The following is a 16,344-nucleotide window of genomic DNA, read 5'->3' as shown; positions in this document are numbered from 1 at the left end:
GGGGGAAAAAGTTTCACTTACCTGGGGCTTTCACCAGCCACCTGCAGACGTCCTGTGCCCTCGCCGTCACTCACCAATCATCTGATCCCCGTAGTGGCTCAGTTTTGTTTTCAGCGACTGGACAGTCACTGGGCCAGTGCGCATGCACTGCCCTGGCCACGCGCATACTTGATCATGCTCCCGCCGCCATGGCAAACCTGTGCAGGTGCAGAATGCATGTTGCCCATATGTATGTACATAGTATGCGTACTGTGCCTATGCAGGGCGGCCACGAAGGCAGGAGAGCGATTGAGTACCCCGCGGCCAGGGCCACACACTGCACACTGGCTCCCGAAAATGGAACTGAGCCGCTGAGGAGGAACAGATGATCGGTGAGTAACAATAAGGGCACAGGACATCTGCAGGGGGCTGGTGGAAGTCCTAGGTAAGGTAAACTTTTTATTTTCCATGTCAGTTAAGGTTCACTTTAAATTTACTGCATAAGTTTGCATAGACACAATCATTTTGTAATACCGTATATACTCGGATACAAGTCGAGAAATTTAGGACTAACTCATAGTATAAAAGTGGGGGGGTGGACTTATACATGAGTAGCCCTAAATTTAACAACTTATAACCAAAATGAGGGCACCTTTCTCTCTCTCTCCTTGCCTCCCTGCAGTGCGTGCACTAGTGGCCGGCGGGTATTGAGATCCTCCGTAATCCCCGCAGCAGAAGGGAAGTGGTTGCCGGGGACTTTAATCCTCCCTCCCTCCATCACCCAAAGTGCAGCCGCCTCTCACTAACCTTCCTCCCCGTGTGTAATTTGAATGCAGCCAAGCATCGCAGCAGAAGTAAAGTAATTTCTCTTCCAGCGCCGGTTGCCATGCCCGCTCATCTTCCTCACTCGCACCGCGTCATGTGACTTCAGGAGCCGGCGGTACGTGCATTAGCGTACCGCCGGCTCCTGAAGTCACAGTAGGCTACAGATAGAGCCTGAATAATATTGAAACTTTTTCACCTTATAACTTTGGAAGAGAAAAAATATTTATGAATGACAGACATTATTCATATTTATTACCCAGTCCAATGTCATTTCATGGAGTTCTCTTTTAAGTATATGGGTTCCAGATGTGTTATACATATTTAGCAAATGAGCTAAGTGATAAAGTGCCAAGAAATTCTGTTTGATCTGTATGTATTTTACATTTTCTCCAGGTGTTACTTCATCTAGATATGTAGGTCACGCCTTGATGTACTTTTATTTCTAAGTCTACGCCTCCAGTTGCGCTACAAATGATGTGCAATTACTTTTCTGTCCCCTTACATTTCAGTTTGATTTGACTGTACCAAACCCAGCTGCAGTCCTGAACTTCCAATTGAGTGGTCAAATTTGCTGCAGAGACCACAGGGCAATTAAAATGATGGAATAAAACAATGTATTTGAAATTCATATTTAGTTCCAGGGGTGTAGCTCTGGATATAGCACTTCAAATACCAGATGAAACAAAGAAACTTGCTTTTACTTATTACAGATTAGATCTGCTGCAAAACTTCACATATTCAAAAAGAGAGAAAAACAAGTACTTTTTTCTCATCTGCTGTAACACCATGAACACTCTGAAAGGTAGCCTGTAGGCTTATTTTATATTCAATGCATAGACGTTTTGTTTGATCCTCTAGATGCCCAATATCATGATGTGTGAGCCTGGGCTGGAAAACTGTATTCTAAATTTTGACATGTGGATTCCATTTTTCAGCATTAATTCTTGTGAAGTTCCTGCAAGCACAATCATTGTATGGAACACTATGTGCAGCATATATATTTAATGCCTGGGCTGACAATCACATAAATAAATAAAATTTATTGGACTAAAGTATTAACGACTTGTAGTGAAATAAATCTCTGCATGAATAGAAAAGTAAAATAGACCTCTGTCATAGACGATGGATATACAGTACATTTCCCATAGCTAAAGCTTTAATTTATACCATTCCTGTCCTGCAAAATTGTCTTTGAAAAAGTTAAGTTGACCACAGACATTTGTGCGTTTAAAGAAGTCTAATGCCTTGTGCACACCATGCAATTTCCTATCAGATTGATTGGTCGAATCGATAATTTTCGAAAGGTTAGATCAGGTTTATGATCAATTTTTTAAATAAATTTCCTGATCACTTCTGAACAAAATCGATCAGAAAATCAATCTGAAACCTGACTGGACCTGTTGGAAATGATCAGTTCAACCCAATCTGATGGGAAATTGCATAGTGTGTACCAGGCATAAAAGCATGACCCGCATACTGCACAGGGGACAACCTGAAATCTTAAAGGACCACTGTCACGAAAATCTTAAGATTTGAAATGCTTGTAAACACATACACATAAGAAGTATGTTTCTTCCTGAGTATAATGATCCATAAATTACTTTTCTCCTATGTTGCTTTCACATAAAGTAGGTAGTAGAAATCTGACATTACCGACAGGTTTTGGGCTAGTTCATCTCTCCATAGGATATTCTCAGCATGACCTTTATTCTTTATAAAGACACTTCCAGAAAAAGATGTATACAAAGATTCTGGCCAGCCTCCCTGCTTGCCGTACACTTGTTTGGTAGTTGGACAGAGTAACTGCCATTCACTAAGTGATTTTGAAAATAAAGAAAACCCTGAGAGTTCACCATGAGGAGATGGGCTAGTCCAAAACCTGTCAGTTCTGTCAGATTTCTACTATTTACTGTCATTTTACTCTGGAAGAAACGTACTTCTTATTTGTTTACATATGTTTTAAATTTTGTGATTTTTGCGACAGTGGTACTTTAAATACAAATGGAAGGAAAAGAAAGCTAAAAAAAAAAAAAAAAAAAAAGCTTTGGTGACTTCTTGGATGACAAGCACCCTATACAGGAACGTGTTTCCCAGGGTGGAGCTTAAAGATGGCACTCCCACCTCACTGCATAAAAAACAACATTTTGAGCAACTTGTGAATCACAATTTTTATTCGTGACAGATAACACGACAACAGCAGTGCCTTACAAATTACAACTGTGAGTAGATCTCTTCCCTGAAGTCATAAAGTAAATGAAGAATAAAGTTGTGGCCCAGATGATATCCCAGCAGAAAGATTTCAGGCTAGTGGTGTAGCTCTAGTTTTCAAGGTCTTATAGATTGTTACCAAGATTTGGAAAGCTGAAATACCCCACCAGACCTTAATCTCCCTGGCGGTATGAATCGTGCGGCTGCGCGGCCGCGGGAGGGTTTTTCTCACTTTTTTTTTTTTAGCATGTAGCTAGCCTAGCGCTAGCTACATGCTTCCCCCCTCCCCGCGGCGTCCGCCCGTCCCCTCCGATCGCCACCGGTGCCGCTTGCCCATAAGGAAATACCGTTCAGAACTCCCGTTGAGGGCTTCCCCCATCGCCATGGCGATGAACGGAGTGACATCATCGACGTTGCCGACGTCGTGACGTCACAGGGAATCCCGATCCACCCCATAGCGCAGCCCGGCGCCGATTGGCCAGGCTGCGCAAGGGGTATGCGGGGGGGGGGCCCATGTATCATGGCGGGTAGCGGGGCAGCGGCGATTGCAACAAAAAAAATGATGCAAATCAGCCCAGCAGGGCCTGAGCGGCACCCTCTGGCGGCTTACTCCGTGTCCAGCAAGGGGTTACCGCTAAGGAGGTTAAAGGTGCAAAACTATTAAAATCTAAGAAAAGTAACACACTAGTCTGTAACAACTATCGTGTTATTGCCCGGGAAAAATCATCACATATGTATGATCTAGCATCACTCTCTTTAGCTTGCTAAGGAAATTCTACTCAACTCTCAGTTCAGTTTCACACTTTCCCAGCAAGTCCAAGAAAACTATCATGAGCAAAAGCAAAAATATTTCAAATTTCTTAACCATAAAGGATACCAGAGTCGAACGACGTAAGAAAAACAGGGGGAGCAGGCATGTACTGACAGCTGTCCTGATGCCCACCGTTCCCACTGTTCTCTTCTCTGCCCCTCTGATTTTACATAAAATTTCACCCCAGCAGCCTCTCGCGATTTCACCATTGTTAGAAATTAGTGCACAGTTGCGGGCCCAGCTGCTGGCTTCCTACATCGACAGCTGCCCGTAAATGCCTGCTCCCCCTGTTTTTCTTACTTCATTCAATTCTAGTATCATTTAACCTGAGCAGCGCATTCATTAGAGTTAACTGGGAGATCCTTAGAAAAATACTCCCAAAAATTAGAGGCCCTATTAAATTCATTAGAATCCTGTGGCTGTTACATGACCAGATACCCATCATTTATGCTGCAATTAAAACTGAATCATTCACCATAAAAACAGTAATTAAAAGAGCTGTGTATTTGCATTGCCTCTCCCATTTAACTCTACGCTCTTCACTATTCTGTTGCTGACCTCTGACAATTATTTCTGCAGTGTCATAATAAAGTATGATTTTTATTGTGAAATATTCATGGCCTCTAAGGAAAAATATCATTACATTTGTAATCTCTATAACATATGTGTCTGCTAGCCTGACAATCATGCTGGACTGGTCCCTTACCTGTTACATTTAATAGCTGTCTCCTCAAGCAAGTTCTGTTCTCCAAACATAGGTAAGGATCAGAAATTTTGTGGCAGCCAGAAAAAAAATGGTTCAAAAACAAACCTTAAGGCTTACATCAGGAAAGGCTTGATAAATATATTTAGCTGTGAATCTCTGGACAATGAACATTTCCTCTGGCATCTTATAACTCATTAAGTAGTTGCTCATGTCAAGTCCAATCATCTCACTCATAAAATAAGTGGCATGCTACTGCAGAGTGAGAGTGAAAAAAAAATCAATCCCTTGAGAAGGAGTTCACCATTGAAATGGCTTGTCTGCATATTGCGCATGATCTTTGGTTCAATAATAGTCCTCCACAGCCATTTACATAGTTACATAGTTACATAGTTATTTTGGTTGAAAAAAGACATACGTCCATCGAGTTCAACCAGTATAAAGTACAACACCAGCCTGCTCCCTCACATATCCCTGTTGATCCAGAGGAAGGCGAAAAAACCCTTACAAGGCATGGTCCAATTAGCCCCTAAAGGGAAAAATTCCTTCCCGACTCCAGATGGCAATCAGATAAAATCCCTGGATCAACATCATTAGGCATTACCTAGTAATTGTAGCCATGGATGTCTTTCAACGCAAGGAAAGCATCTAAGCCCCCTTTAAATGCAGGTATAGAGTTTGCCATAACGACTTCCTGTGGCAATGCATTCCACATCTTAATCACTCTTACTGTAAAGAACCCTTTCCTAAATAAATGGCTAAAACGTTTTTCCTCCATGCGCAGATCATGTCCTCTAGTCCTTTGAGAAGGCCTAGGGACAAAAAGCTCATCCGCCAAGGTATTATATTGCCCTCTGATGTATTTATACATGTTAATTAGATCCCCTCTAAGGCGTCTTTTCTCTAGACTAAATAAACCCAGTTTATCTAACCTTTCTTGATAAGTGAGACCTTCCATCCCACGCATCAATTTTGTTTTCTCGTCTCTGCACCTGCTCTAAAACTGCAATATCTTTTTTGTAATGTGGTGCCCAGAACTGAATTCCATATTCCAGATGTGGCCTTACTAGAGAGTTAAACAGGGGCAATATTATGCTAGCATCTCGAGTTTTTATTTCCCTTTTAATGCATCCCAAAATTTTGTTAGCTTTAGCTGCAGCTGCTTGGCATTGAGTACGATTATTTAACTTGTTGTCAATGAGTACTCCTAAGTCCTTCTCCAAGTTTGATGTCCCCAACTGTATCCCATTTATTTTGTATGGTGCTAGACCATTAGTACGTCCAAAATGCATGACCTTACATTTGTCAACATTGAATTTCATCTGCCATGTATGTGCCCATATAGCCATCCTATCCAGATCCTGTTGCAATATGACACTATCTTCCTGAGAGTTAATGATTCTGCACAATTTTGTATCATCTGCAAAAATAGCAACATTGCTCACTACTGCATCTACTAGGTCATTAATAAATAAATTGAAGAGCACTGGACCCAGAACAGACCCCTGTGGGACCCCACTGCTAACAGTCTCCCATTTTGAGTATGATCCATTGACCACAACTCTTTGTTTTCTGTCCATTAGCCAGTTCCCTATCCATGAACACAGACTCTTCCCCAGTCCTTGCATCCTCAACTTTTGCACCAGACTTTTGTGGGGAACAGTGTCGAAGGCCTTTGCAAAGTCCAAGTATATCACATCTACAGCATTCCCAATATCCATATTAGCATTCACTACCTCATAAAAGCTGAGCATGTTAGTCAAACAGGACCTGTCTTTAGTAAACCCATGTTGATGCTGAGAAATAAGATTATTTTCTACTATGAAGTCATGTATAGTATCTCTTAGTAACCCCTCAAATAGTTTGCATACAACTGATGTTAAACTTACAGGTCTATAATTTCCTGGATCAGATTTTTTGCCCTTCTTAAATAATGGGAAAACGTGGGCTGTACGCCAATCCACTGGGACTCTGCCAGTTGCAAGAGAGTCACAAAAGATAAGATAAAGGGGTTTATCTATAACTGAACTTAATTCCCTTAGGACCCGAGGATGCATGCCATCCGGGCCAGGTGCCTTGTCTATTTTTAATTTATTTAGTCTTGCCTTCACTTCTTCCTGCGTTAAGTATTTAATATTACAGTTAGAAGATTGAGACTCTTCCGCCTCTGTAGTTTGCAACAGTGCTGTTTCTTTTGTGAAGACAGAAGCAAAGAAACCATTTAATAACTCTGCCTTACCTTGGTCATCCACCATTGAGTTCCCATCCTCATCCTTTAGGAGTCCTATACAGTCAACCTTTCTTTTTTTAGAGTTAAGAACAGGCTAAAACATTTGAGAGGTGTCATACTAGTTTTTACTGACAGCAAATGGGGATGACCGTAATAAATCTTTATAATTATGTAATATAGGTCTCCCAAAGTTTTTCCTACTTTCCAAACTAATCTATTTCACAGGCTGAGCCATATCCTCAGACTTCATGCTGTCATGCTGACAGTCAACAGCAAACATTGGCCTGCTTGAATCATCATAATACAGAAGTTACCTGCATACTGTGGGTTCTTCATGTACTTCTAATTTGACATAACTGCGAATCCTGCTATGAAGCATACCTTTTTCCTGAGATTTTGATTGATTCAAGCCAACTACGCGATAAAACTTAGCCGGAAAATTCATTACTCCTGAAGAAGTGAATATTATATGGTCCGATGTTTCATAACACGTCGAGAAAATTGATTGTTTACCTCGCTGTACATAAACTGTTAAATATATGCATATATTTGTCCCAAAGAGGATTTCCATGATACTTATATAATGGTGGACATGATATAAGGGACAATTTCCAGTTTCATGGTACCTTTATTGGGAACTATGCATAATGTTTGTAAACCATCTAATCATGACTTTTCAGTAATGGCTATGTGGATACTGTGCATTTGTATTTATGTGAATATTTTTTTTAAATATTTATAATAAACTGATGTTTTAATTGGTTATTGAATGATTGGGTCAATATTTACTTATCGAGGTTGATGACAAGGTTTTGTCTTTAGTTCACCCCCTTTAAGGTTCCTGTTTACCCATAAATAAGACTTGCATCTTAAAAGGGGACACATAAGGGGATCACTTCTACATATTTTAGTATGTCAACTTGACTAGACCCATTGGTCAAGTTTCTCTTGGGTAATTTCTCTTGGGTTGTTTCTAATTAATTTTTTTTAGTAGTCAGGATAGAACAGTTCTAAGCAGCCTAATGGCTTGTGAAGATTATTTAATCCTAACAGAACAGATGCTTCAATAGCTAAAAGAGGAATTTATTTGTTATATGTTTATGTTAGTGCTTAACATGGTGTTCCATAAGTAGATTGCCATACTACATAGAATGTTTGTTGTTTAAGGAGATACAAGTGGGGGTCAGCAGGATGACTGTTAACTGACCTATTGTTTTATTAGGCAAAAGAAAAAATCCCGCTGCACCATGGGTGGGTAAAAAGTATTCTTCAATTTTATTAGCACATCAGTAGAAAAGGCTGACGTGTATCGGAGCTCAAGGCTCCTTAATCATAGCCAGCAATAACATGATCATCACAAGTATAAGTAGTCAAGTGCCGGCCCACAGTGGGCATGGCCTTGGCTCTTAAGAAACACATACAATATGTATATAAAATGGCATAGCCAATATACAAACATGAAATTTTTTTTTTTTTTTTTTTTTTTAAAAAAAACCAAAGATGACATGGTTAAACATCAGGATGGGTATATATTTGAAGGACAAAAATAATATATATAAATAAACCTCTACCTCAAGGGGGAGGTACAAAGACAGAGTTAAGAGAGAGCAAATGAGAATCAGAGAAGCATAAAATTAGGCCCTTTGTCATCTTTGGTTTTAAAAAAAAAAAAAAAAAAAAAAATGTCATGTTTGTATATTGGCTATGCCATTTTATATACATATTGTATGTGTCTCTTTAAGAGCCAAGGCCATGCCCACTGTGGGCTGGCACTTGACTACTTATACTTGTGATGATCATGTTATTGCTGGCTATGATTAAGGAGCCTTGAGCTCCGATACGCGTCAGCCTTTTCTACTGATGTGCTAATAAAATTGAAGAATACTTTTTACCCACCCATGGTGGATTTTTTCTTTTGCCTGAACATTGAGACCCTTGATCCCTGCTCCTTTGGGTTGTGTGTCGGTGGTTGCAGCGATTCCTCTCCTCCACGTTGTTTATTGTTTTATTAGTTAACTGTGTGCATGTCCCTGGAGAGGGTATGTTCTTTTAGTATAAGTCTTTGTGAGTAATGTTGTCAGTCCTTTAACATTGTGCCTGCTTTTACTTTTGTGTACAGCCTGCTATACAACACTCCTACCTAATAAAGGTGCAGGTGTCTGTGTCCACCTGTGTCCATATGTGCCACCGCTTTATTGCTCAGGGACTGTGGATATGTGTGCGTGTGGCGCCATGGCATTTTTTTTAATCTAGTGCCCGTTAATAAACAAATGGGCCTAATGCCTGGTAAGCATGATATTCCTGGCTGAGGTTACGCCCCAGTCATTTTGTATATTGGAATCCAGTTAACTAGCTAAAATTGATAATCAAAATAAGTCATGAGATTCAGAAACAAGGTTTGAGACTTAACAGTGACTAACACGCCTGTTGCTTAGGTAATTTTCTGTTGCCTATCATTTCATTATTTATACTAAGTAGATATTAGTCACAGACAGGCAGCAGGGGTAATATTTTCAGGAATGTAAACAGAACACAGGTCTTAGGTGAAATCCCCATTGCAACCGATAGAGCATGGCTGAGCAGGGTTCTAATCCTCTGAGGAAAGGAGTGGGTTTTAATAAAGTCATATGGCTAATTACACAATGTAAACATAGTCTGAGGCCCAGAGGACTTATTTACAGAGTTGCAGGTTGGAGCAGGGTAGGATGTAAGGTAAGTATGGCACAAATTACTAAGTACCAAGGGAACCAGTGACAAATGAGGACCTTTAGGTTTAATTGTCCCCATTATTGCAAATCAATGTGCTGGACAGGTTAACTTCAGAAATAACCTATACTTTAAAAATAAATTAATACATTAAAAACTGCCATAAAAAAAGAGAACCTGACAGTAATAAATACTGGAGGACCATTGGTGAACTAAGTGATTGCATGTTCTGGCCTTTTTTAAACCTATTTTGAGTTTAAAGTGGATCCGAGATAAACTTTTACACATTGCATAATTGTGTTCCTTTTATATAGTTTATAGGGCATTGATCAAGCCAAATACTTTTTGTATTAATACTCTAATTCCCTATAAACTTAACAAGCCTCGCCCACAGCTTTTCAGAGAGCCTTGGCACTCATTCCCAGGTAGCAAGGGCTTATGGGAGCTCAGTCTGGGCAGCAGGAGGAGGAGGTTACTAGCCAGATATTTCAGAGGCAGAGAAAGGAGGAGGGAGTGAAATTTTCCACAGGCTTAGGGCTGGAGATGCTATCAGCTTACCTCAGTGTTGTGTGACAAACAGAACATGGCTGCCCTCATTGCATCACAGCAATAAATGATCATAAACTTTTGAAGCTGATTGCAGCAAGATTTGCTGTTTAAACTTTAGATAAGATATATAGATAAGATATATAGAAAAGTTACTTGTTATAGTTACTTTTTCATCTCGGATCCACTTTAAGGCAGCCTTAACACTTATCCCTGTGATTTTTTAAAAACGAGGAAAAATTGGATCCAAAAATGTGCATAAATTGCAATGTGACGCCATTGAAATTAAATGTGAGACAAACCCAAAATTGCAATGCTATAAGACACGTGTAAAAAAGCCTACACTCAGATTAATTACATTTTCTTTGCCAGCACAGTGTATTATTTTTTTTTTCATGGAACATTGAACCTCAGAGACCTTATGATGTGTGTAGTCACACCAAAAGACACACTTTTATCTAGTGTTATTTAACGCATTCGCGTTCCGTCGTTTTCACTTGAGAAATGTTCACCTCCCATTCATTAGCCTATAACTTTATCACTACTTATCACAATGAACTGATCTATATCTTGTTTTTTTCCGCCACCAATTAGGCTTTCTTTGGGGGGTACATTTTGCTAAGAGCCACTTTACTGTAAATGCATTTTAACAGGAAGAATAAGAAAAAAACGCAAAAAAATGATTATGTCTCAGTTTTCAGCCATAATAGTTTAAAAATAATACATGCCTCCATAATTAAAACTCACGTTTTGTATTTGCCCATATGTCCCGGTTATTACACCGTTAAAATTATGTCCCTATCACAATGTATGGCGACAATATTTTATTTGGAAATAAAGGTGCATTTTTTCCGTTTTGCATCTATCACTATTTACAAGTTTAAAATAATAAAAATATAGAAATATTTCATCTTTACATTGATATTTAAAATTTAGACCCTTAGGTAAATATTTACATTTTTTTTTTATTGTAATGTTTTTTTTTTTATATTAAACATTTTATTTGGGTAGTTTTGGGAGGGTGGGAGGTAAACAATATGTTTATAATGTAAATGTGTGTTGATTTTCATTTTTTTTTACTTTCAGTTGTAGTATTACTTTTTGGCCACAAGATGGCGGCCATGAGTTTGTTTACATGACGTCACTCTAAGCATAACACACGCTTAGAGCGACGCATGGGGGAGGTAACAGCAAGAAAAGGTGCAGCTTCCGAGAGAAGCTGTCGCTTTTTCAGCGGGGGAGAGGAATCAGTGATCGGGCTCCATAGCCGATTCACTGATTGCCTGGCTAACGAACCGCGGGCCGGGAGCGCGCGTGCACGCGCGCAATCAGCCGCGGGAGCGCGCATGGTTCCTGGACGTAGTTTCTACGTCCAGGAACCAAAATAGGTTAAAGTGAAGTTAACATTTGCAGCCTAAAATGTATGAGCATCCAAACATGAAGAGGTTGCAGTTGCCTTAAGTCCAGAGGGACATGTTTTAACCCATGTACAGATCACTGCTACCATTGTGTGGTATACATGATGAAGGAGTTTTAAATCAGGATAATCTCATTTACTGGCTAACTTTAAAGTGAACCTCCGAACTAAAAATCTACTCCGCAGAACTGAAAAGGCTTGGTGTCTCTTTAACAGTTTCACAGCATCAGAACTTTGTTTTTCTTACCAAAGCATCATTTTTAGCTGCATTTTTAGCTAAGCTCCACCTATCAAAGAAAACTGCCCGGGCTTTTTTTCCCTGATGCTGTGCAAAGCATGATTGGATTACCTATGTTGTTGTTCACATTGCCTAGCAACTGGGAGGGGTGATCAGCACACAGGACAGTTGGAACTGTGTCTTATGCTCCCTGTCTCCTCCTTTCAACCAAATAGATGGCTGTCCTCATGAAATCAAACATTTACCTGTTCTTTTAAAACAGGGTGGGTAAGAGATTATATTACCTATCTATTTTAATTAACATAACTAATGTAACTTAGTGACAGCATGTTTGTTTAGGCTGAAGTTCCTCTTTAAGCTAAATATATGTAATCAGAAACTGCTACAAAGATGTGTCTTCTCCATATAGCAATAATCTTTAAATGGGAAATATAACTTTGTACTACACTTGCCATCAATGAAAGTTAAGGATGGGTAAAGTGTTTGAATTGAAGTATGGGCAACCAGCTATGTTAGCTCACTAGAAATATCAATGATAAAAATAAACTATAACATACGGTATTATGTGCTGTAATATGTACGAACAGAGGTGCCAAGCAGAGTAAAACAATGTTCTAAAAATAATAAAAAGAGGGAAGTCGAGGTGGACTTACCTCCCTCTGGTAGTGGACATATACTCAAATGCAGAGTAAAAAATATACAATTTATTCACAGCTCCATAAAATCGCAACACGTTTTGCGGTCAACAGTCCCGCTTCATCAGGCAGTACAGGAGCATATAAAACTGGTTCAGGTCCTTAAAGCGTGTGAGCGCCTCTGTGAGGCCTGAACCAGTTTTATATGCTCCTGTACTGCCTGATGAAGCGGGACTGATTTTATCATTTTTAGAACATTGTTTTACTCTGCTTGGCGCCTCTGTTCGTACATATTACAGTACGATTAAGTCCACCCCTGGTGGAGGGGTTCTTTCACCATTTTCCTATCTACAGAGAGCGACTTTTATACCTGAGTGGGGTCAGTGGTTACCTGCCTGTCAAGTGGTTACCTGATGGTAACCCACCTTTGTGAGTATAAGAACCTTTGATATTACATTATATATTGAGCTTACCAGACAATATTGCACTATTGGGCTCTTGGTGTCCTCTGTTTTGTTTTTACAAATACGTTATCTATCTATCTATCTATCTATCTATCTATCTATCTATCTATCTATCTATCTATCTATTTATCTATCTATCTACATATACATATACATATATATACATACATACAACGCTGCCCATAATTATTCATACCCCTGGCAAATTTTGACTTAAAGTTACTTTTATTTAACCAGCAAGTAATTTTTTGCTGGGAAATGACATAGGTGTCTCCCAAAAGATAATAAGACTATGTACTATGTATGCAGAAAAAAACAAACATTTCTCAGCTTTTATTTACATTTAAGCAAAAAATATCCAGTCCAAAATTATTCATACCCTTCACAAACTCTCACAGTCTGTGGGAAAATCCAACGTTCTATACCATTCCAAATAGCCCAAGCTGTTCTAAAGCATGCTAATTACCCTGATTAATTGGGGACAACTGTTTTAATCAACTCAACATGTCAAAAACAGCAGCTCTCTGCATTTAGGTTGTGGACAGCCATGGCTCACACAAAGGAGCTCAGTGAGGACCTGCAGCTGCACATTGTGGCTGCTCACAAGTTAGGAAAGGACTACAAGGCCATTTCTAACTGTTTTCAAGTTCCAGTGGCTACAGTGCAAAGTGTTATTAAAAAATACAAGATGTTCAGCACTGTGGAAAATCTAGCCAGGAGGATAGTGAGAGAGGTGAAAAAGAATCCAAGGTCACCACCAAGGCCATCCTGGTGAATCTGGGCTCTGCTGGTGGCAATGTCTCAAGGCAGAAAATCCAATGGACACTGCACACTGCTGGATTCCATGGATGCAGACCAAGGAGGATGCCACTTCTCCAGATAAGGCACACAAAAGCTAGCTTAGCTTTTGAAAATGCTCATCTGGACAAAAAAGAAGACTTCTGGTCTTCTGTGTTATGGTCAGATGAAAAAAAAATGAATTGTTTGGTCACAATGATGCTTCCTTCATTTGGCGTAAAAAAGGAGACGCCTTCAATCCAAAGAATACCACCCCCACTGTCAAATGTGTTGGTGGGAACCTAATGCTTTGTGGGTGTTTTTCAGCCAATGGACCAGGGAACCTAGTCACCATAAACAGCACCATGAAAAAAAGAGCAATACATGAGGATTCTTAATGACAACATCAGGCAGTCTGCAGAAAAACTTGGCCTTGAGCACCAGTGGACATTTCAGCATGACAATGACCCAAAACACACAGCAAAAGTAGTGAAGAAATGGTTAGCAGACAACATTAATGTTTTGGAGTGGCCTAGCCAGAGTCCCAACTTGAATCCAATTGAGAATCTGTGAAGGGAGCTAAAGATCAAGGCGATGGCAAGAACACCCTTCAACCTGAAAGATTTGGAGCTTATTGCTAAAGATGAATGGGCAAAAATACCTGTGGAGACATGCAAAAAGCTGATCTGCAATTATAGGACACATTTGATTGCTGTAATAGCCAAAAAAGGCTTTTCTATTGATTATTGAGAAGGGTATGAATGATTTTGGACTGGACACTTTTTGCTCAAATGTAAATAAAAGCTGAGAATTTTTTTTCTTTTTCCACAATGTCTCTTGTACATAGTCTTATTATCTTTGGGAGAAATCTATGTAATTTCCCGTCAAAAAAATACTTGCTGGTTGAATAAAAGTAACTTTATGTCAAAATCCAGGGGTAAGAATAATTATGGGCAGCTCTGTATATATACCACAAGTACACAATGATCCAAATCTGAACCCGAGATGAAAATAAACTGATGAGATAAACAATTATATTAATCCTTCTACTCCTAGAAATTGTATACAATGAACAGAGGCGCCAAAAGTATAAAATTAGATTAAATGAGCTTAAAAACCAACTTAATTGGCGAAAATGAAGGAGGAAGTGGTGGTCTTACCTCCCTCAAGCATACACTCCTAGAAATTACTTTTTCTAAGTATCCTAGGGTTTTCCTTTACATAGAGGGTAGGAACATAATAGGCAGAATCGTATATGCATTATCCACTATGTGCTATGGGGAAAACTCATGCGATTCTGCCTAGTATGTTCCTTTCCTTAAACGTTCACAAAGTAGGTTGAATGTTTATGGTCTCTAATCAGTTGCAACCTATTAAGCGTCACAGAGTTAGAAAGTGGTCAATCATTCATGGATTTTATCTCTCCCTGCCCTCAGAAGTTGTATTCTGCCAGGAAAACATTTATGTTTGTATTCTGCCAGGAAAACATTTATAAGTTGTAACTTGCTTATCAGTTATGTTTACTATATCCATGATTAGGTACTGACAAGACAGAAGCTGTCACTTTCATGCCCAAAACTTAACTCTCTCAGGCAGAAAAAATAAAACAGTAAAACAGCCTGGTTTTTAATGTGTTGTACTGTACATACACATTTATATCGCCTCAGGTGCACTTAAGAATGTGTAAGGTTTATATATTTGGCATGTTAGAAGTGATTTCCTATAATTTCACAAGCCCACATCTAGCTAGGGTTAATGGTCAATTCAGCAGTACCTCTTTGAGAGTTTATGCAGCAGTGCGGTTTGTATACAAAAAAATTCCTTGAGGTGGGCTGCAGAGACCATCTTGGTGTAAATTTAGATTGGTAATAATCTACGCTTGTATCCTAGAAAATTAACTTTTGTTCCTATGGAGTGTGTATACAAATGCATGTGCACCCTTTTAGAGCACTGTGTGTGGATCAATGTTTTCCCTGGCTACTGCGGAAATGTCAGTCGTTGATGAATTAACCCCTTTTATTGTTAAATTGCTTTACATTTACTGGAAAAGTATGGTTACACATCATAAGAGAACAAATCAGGATTATGGAATGACTCAGTACATCCAAGGATTAAAGAAATACATCAGCATTCAAAAATACTATTTGTATGCATTAAACTATACAGCCTAGAGCTTCAGAAACTAGCTTATGAAACCTTTTCATGGGAAAAACTTAAACCAATCCATCATTTGTCTTCTACAGAATTCAGCCACTGAGAAATTATGTTTAGACATTTTAAAGATGTTTCTATAAATCCATTACTGTAGAGAAGAGAAAAAAATACTGTGTACTACAGTATTAAACGCTTGGTTACATACATATTTAATCGACACATCTGAACAAACCACTGTACAAAGTTGCAGATCACTGCACCAAGATAAATTTCAAACTGTTTTTGTGATAACAGACACACAACAGTTCCCACTATTGCAATGATTCATGTAATACTACAGAAAACAATTTATATTCAGTACTTACATTGTGCTGTCACCCAGCTCTTCATACAGATTATTGGCAGCAGGGGCTGATGATTTGCCTGCTGGCAATGCCATCTGGATCCGCGCTGTCTTTGCACACTCAGCCTGCCTCCTTTTTTGTTGAGAAAGAGAAAAAATTAGATAATCGATCTGGCGCCTTAAACATCTATCTATTAATTCTTAATGAGGAGGTCTATTAGACATGTATTATAGTAAACCTGGTTTTAGAATATAATTACAAGGTTTGTGATGGATAAAATCAGCAAAAATTGAAAAGGTAAACTGTT

General features: G+C 39.1%; 1 protein-coding gene and 1 long non-coding RNA gene across 3 annotated transcripts in view; one reads left to right on the top strand and one right to left on the bottom strand.

Annotated features, from left to right (window-relative positions):
- PCDH15 (protocadherin related 15) overlaps window positions 1–16,344 on the bottom strand; it is a 1,564,441-nt gene that overhangs the window by 104,911 nt on the left and 1,443,186 nt on the right. The window contains exon 33 of the mRNA XM_068257852.1: window positions 16,059–16,169. Within this exon, the coding sequence (XP_068113953.1) occupies window positions 16,059–16,169 (111 nt within the window). The remainder of the gene's footprint in view (window positions 1–16,058; window positions 16,170–16,344) is intronic.
- The window catches only part of LOC137535960 (uncharacterized), a 376,361-nt gene that overhangs the window by 273,078 nt on the left and 86,939 nt on the right, over window positions 1–16,344 (top strand). The gene's annotated exons all lie outside the window — the stretch shown is intronic.

The sequence above is a fragment of the Hyperolius riggenbachi genome, chromosome 10 (genome assembly GCF_040937935.1).
Source record: "Hyperolius riggenbachi isolate aHypRig1 chromosome 10, aHypRig1.pri, whole genome shotgun sequence".
In the NCBI taxonomy this organism is placed as follows: domain Eukaryota; kingdom Metazoa; phylum Chordata; class Amphibia; order Anura; family Hyperoliidae; genus Hyperolius; species Hyperolius riggenbachi.
This window is presented reverse-complemented; position numbering and strand designations above follow the sequence as displayed.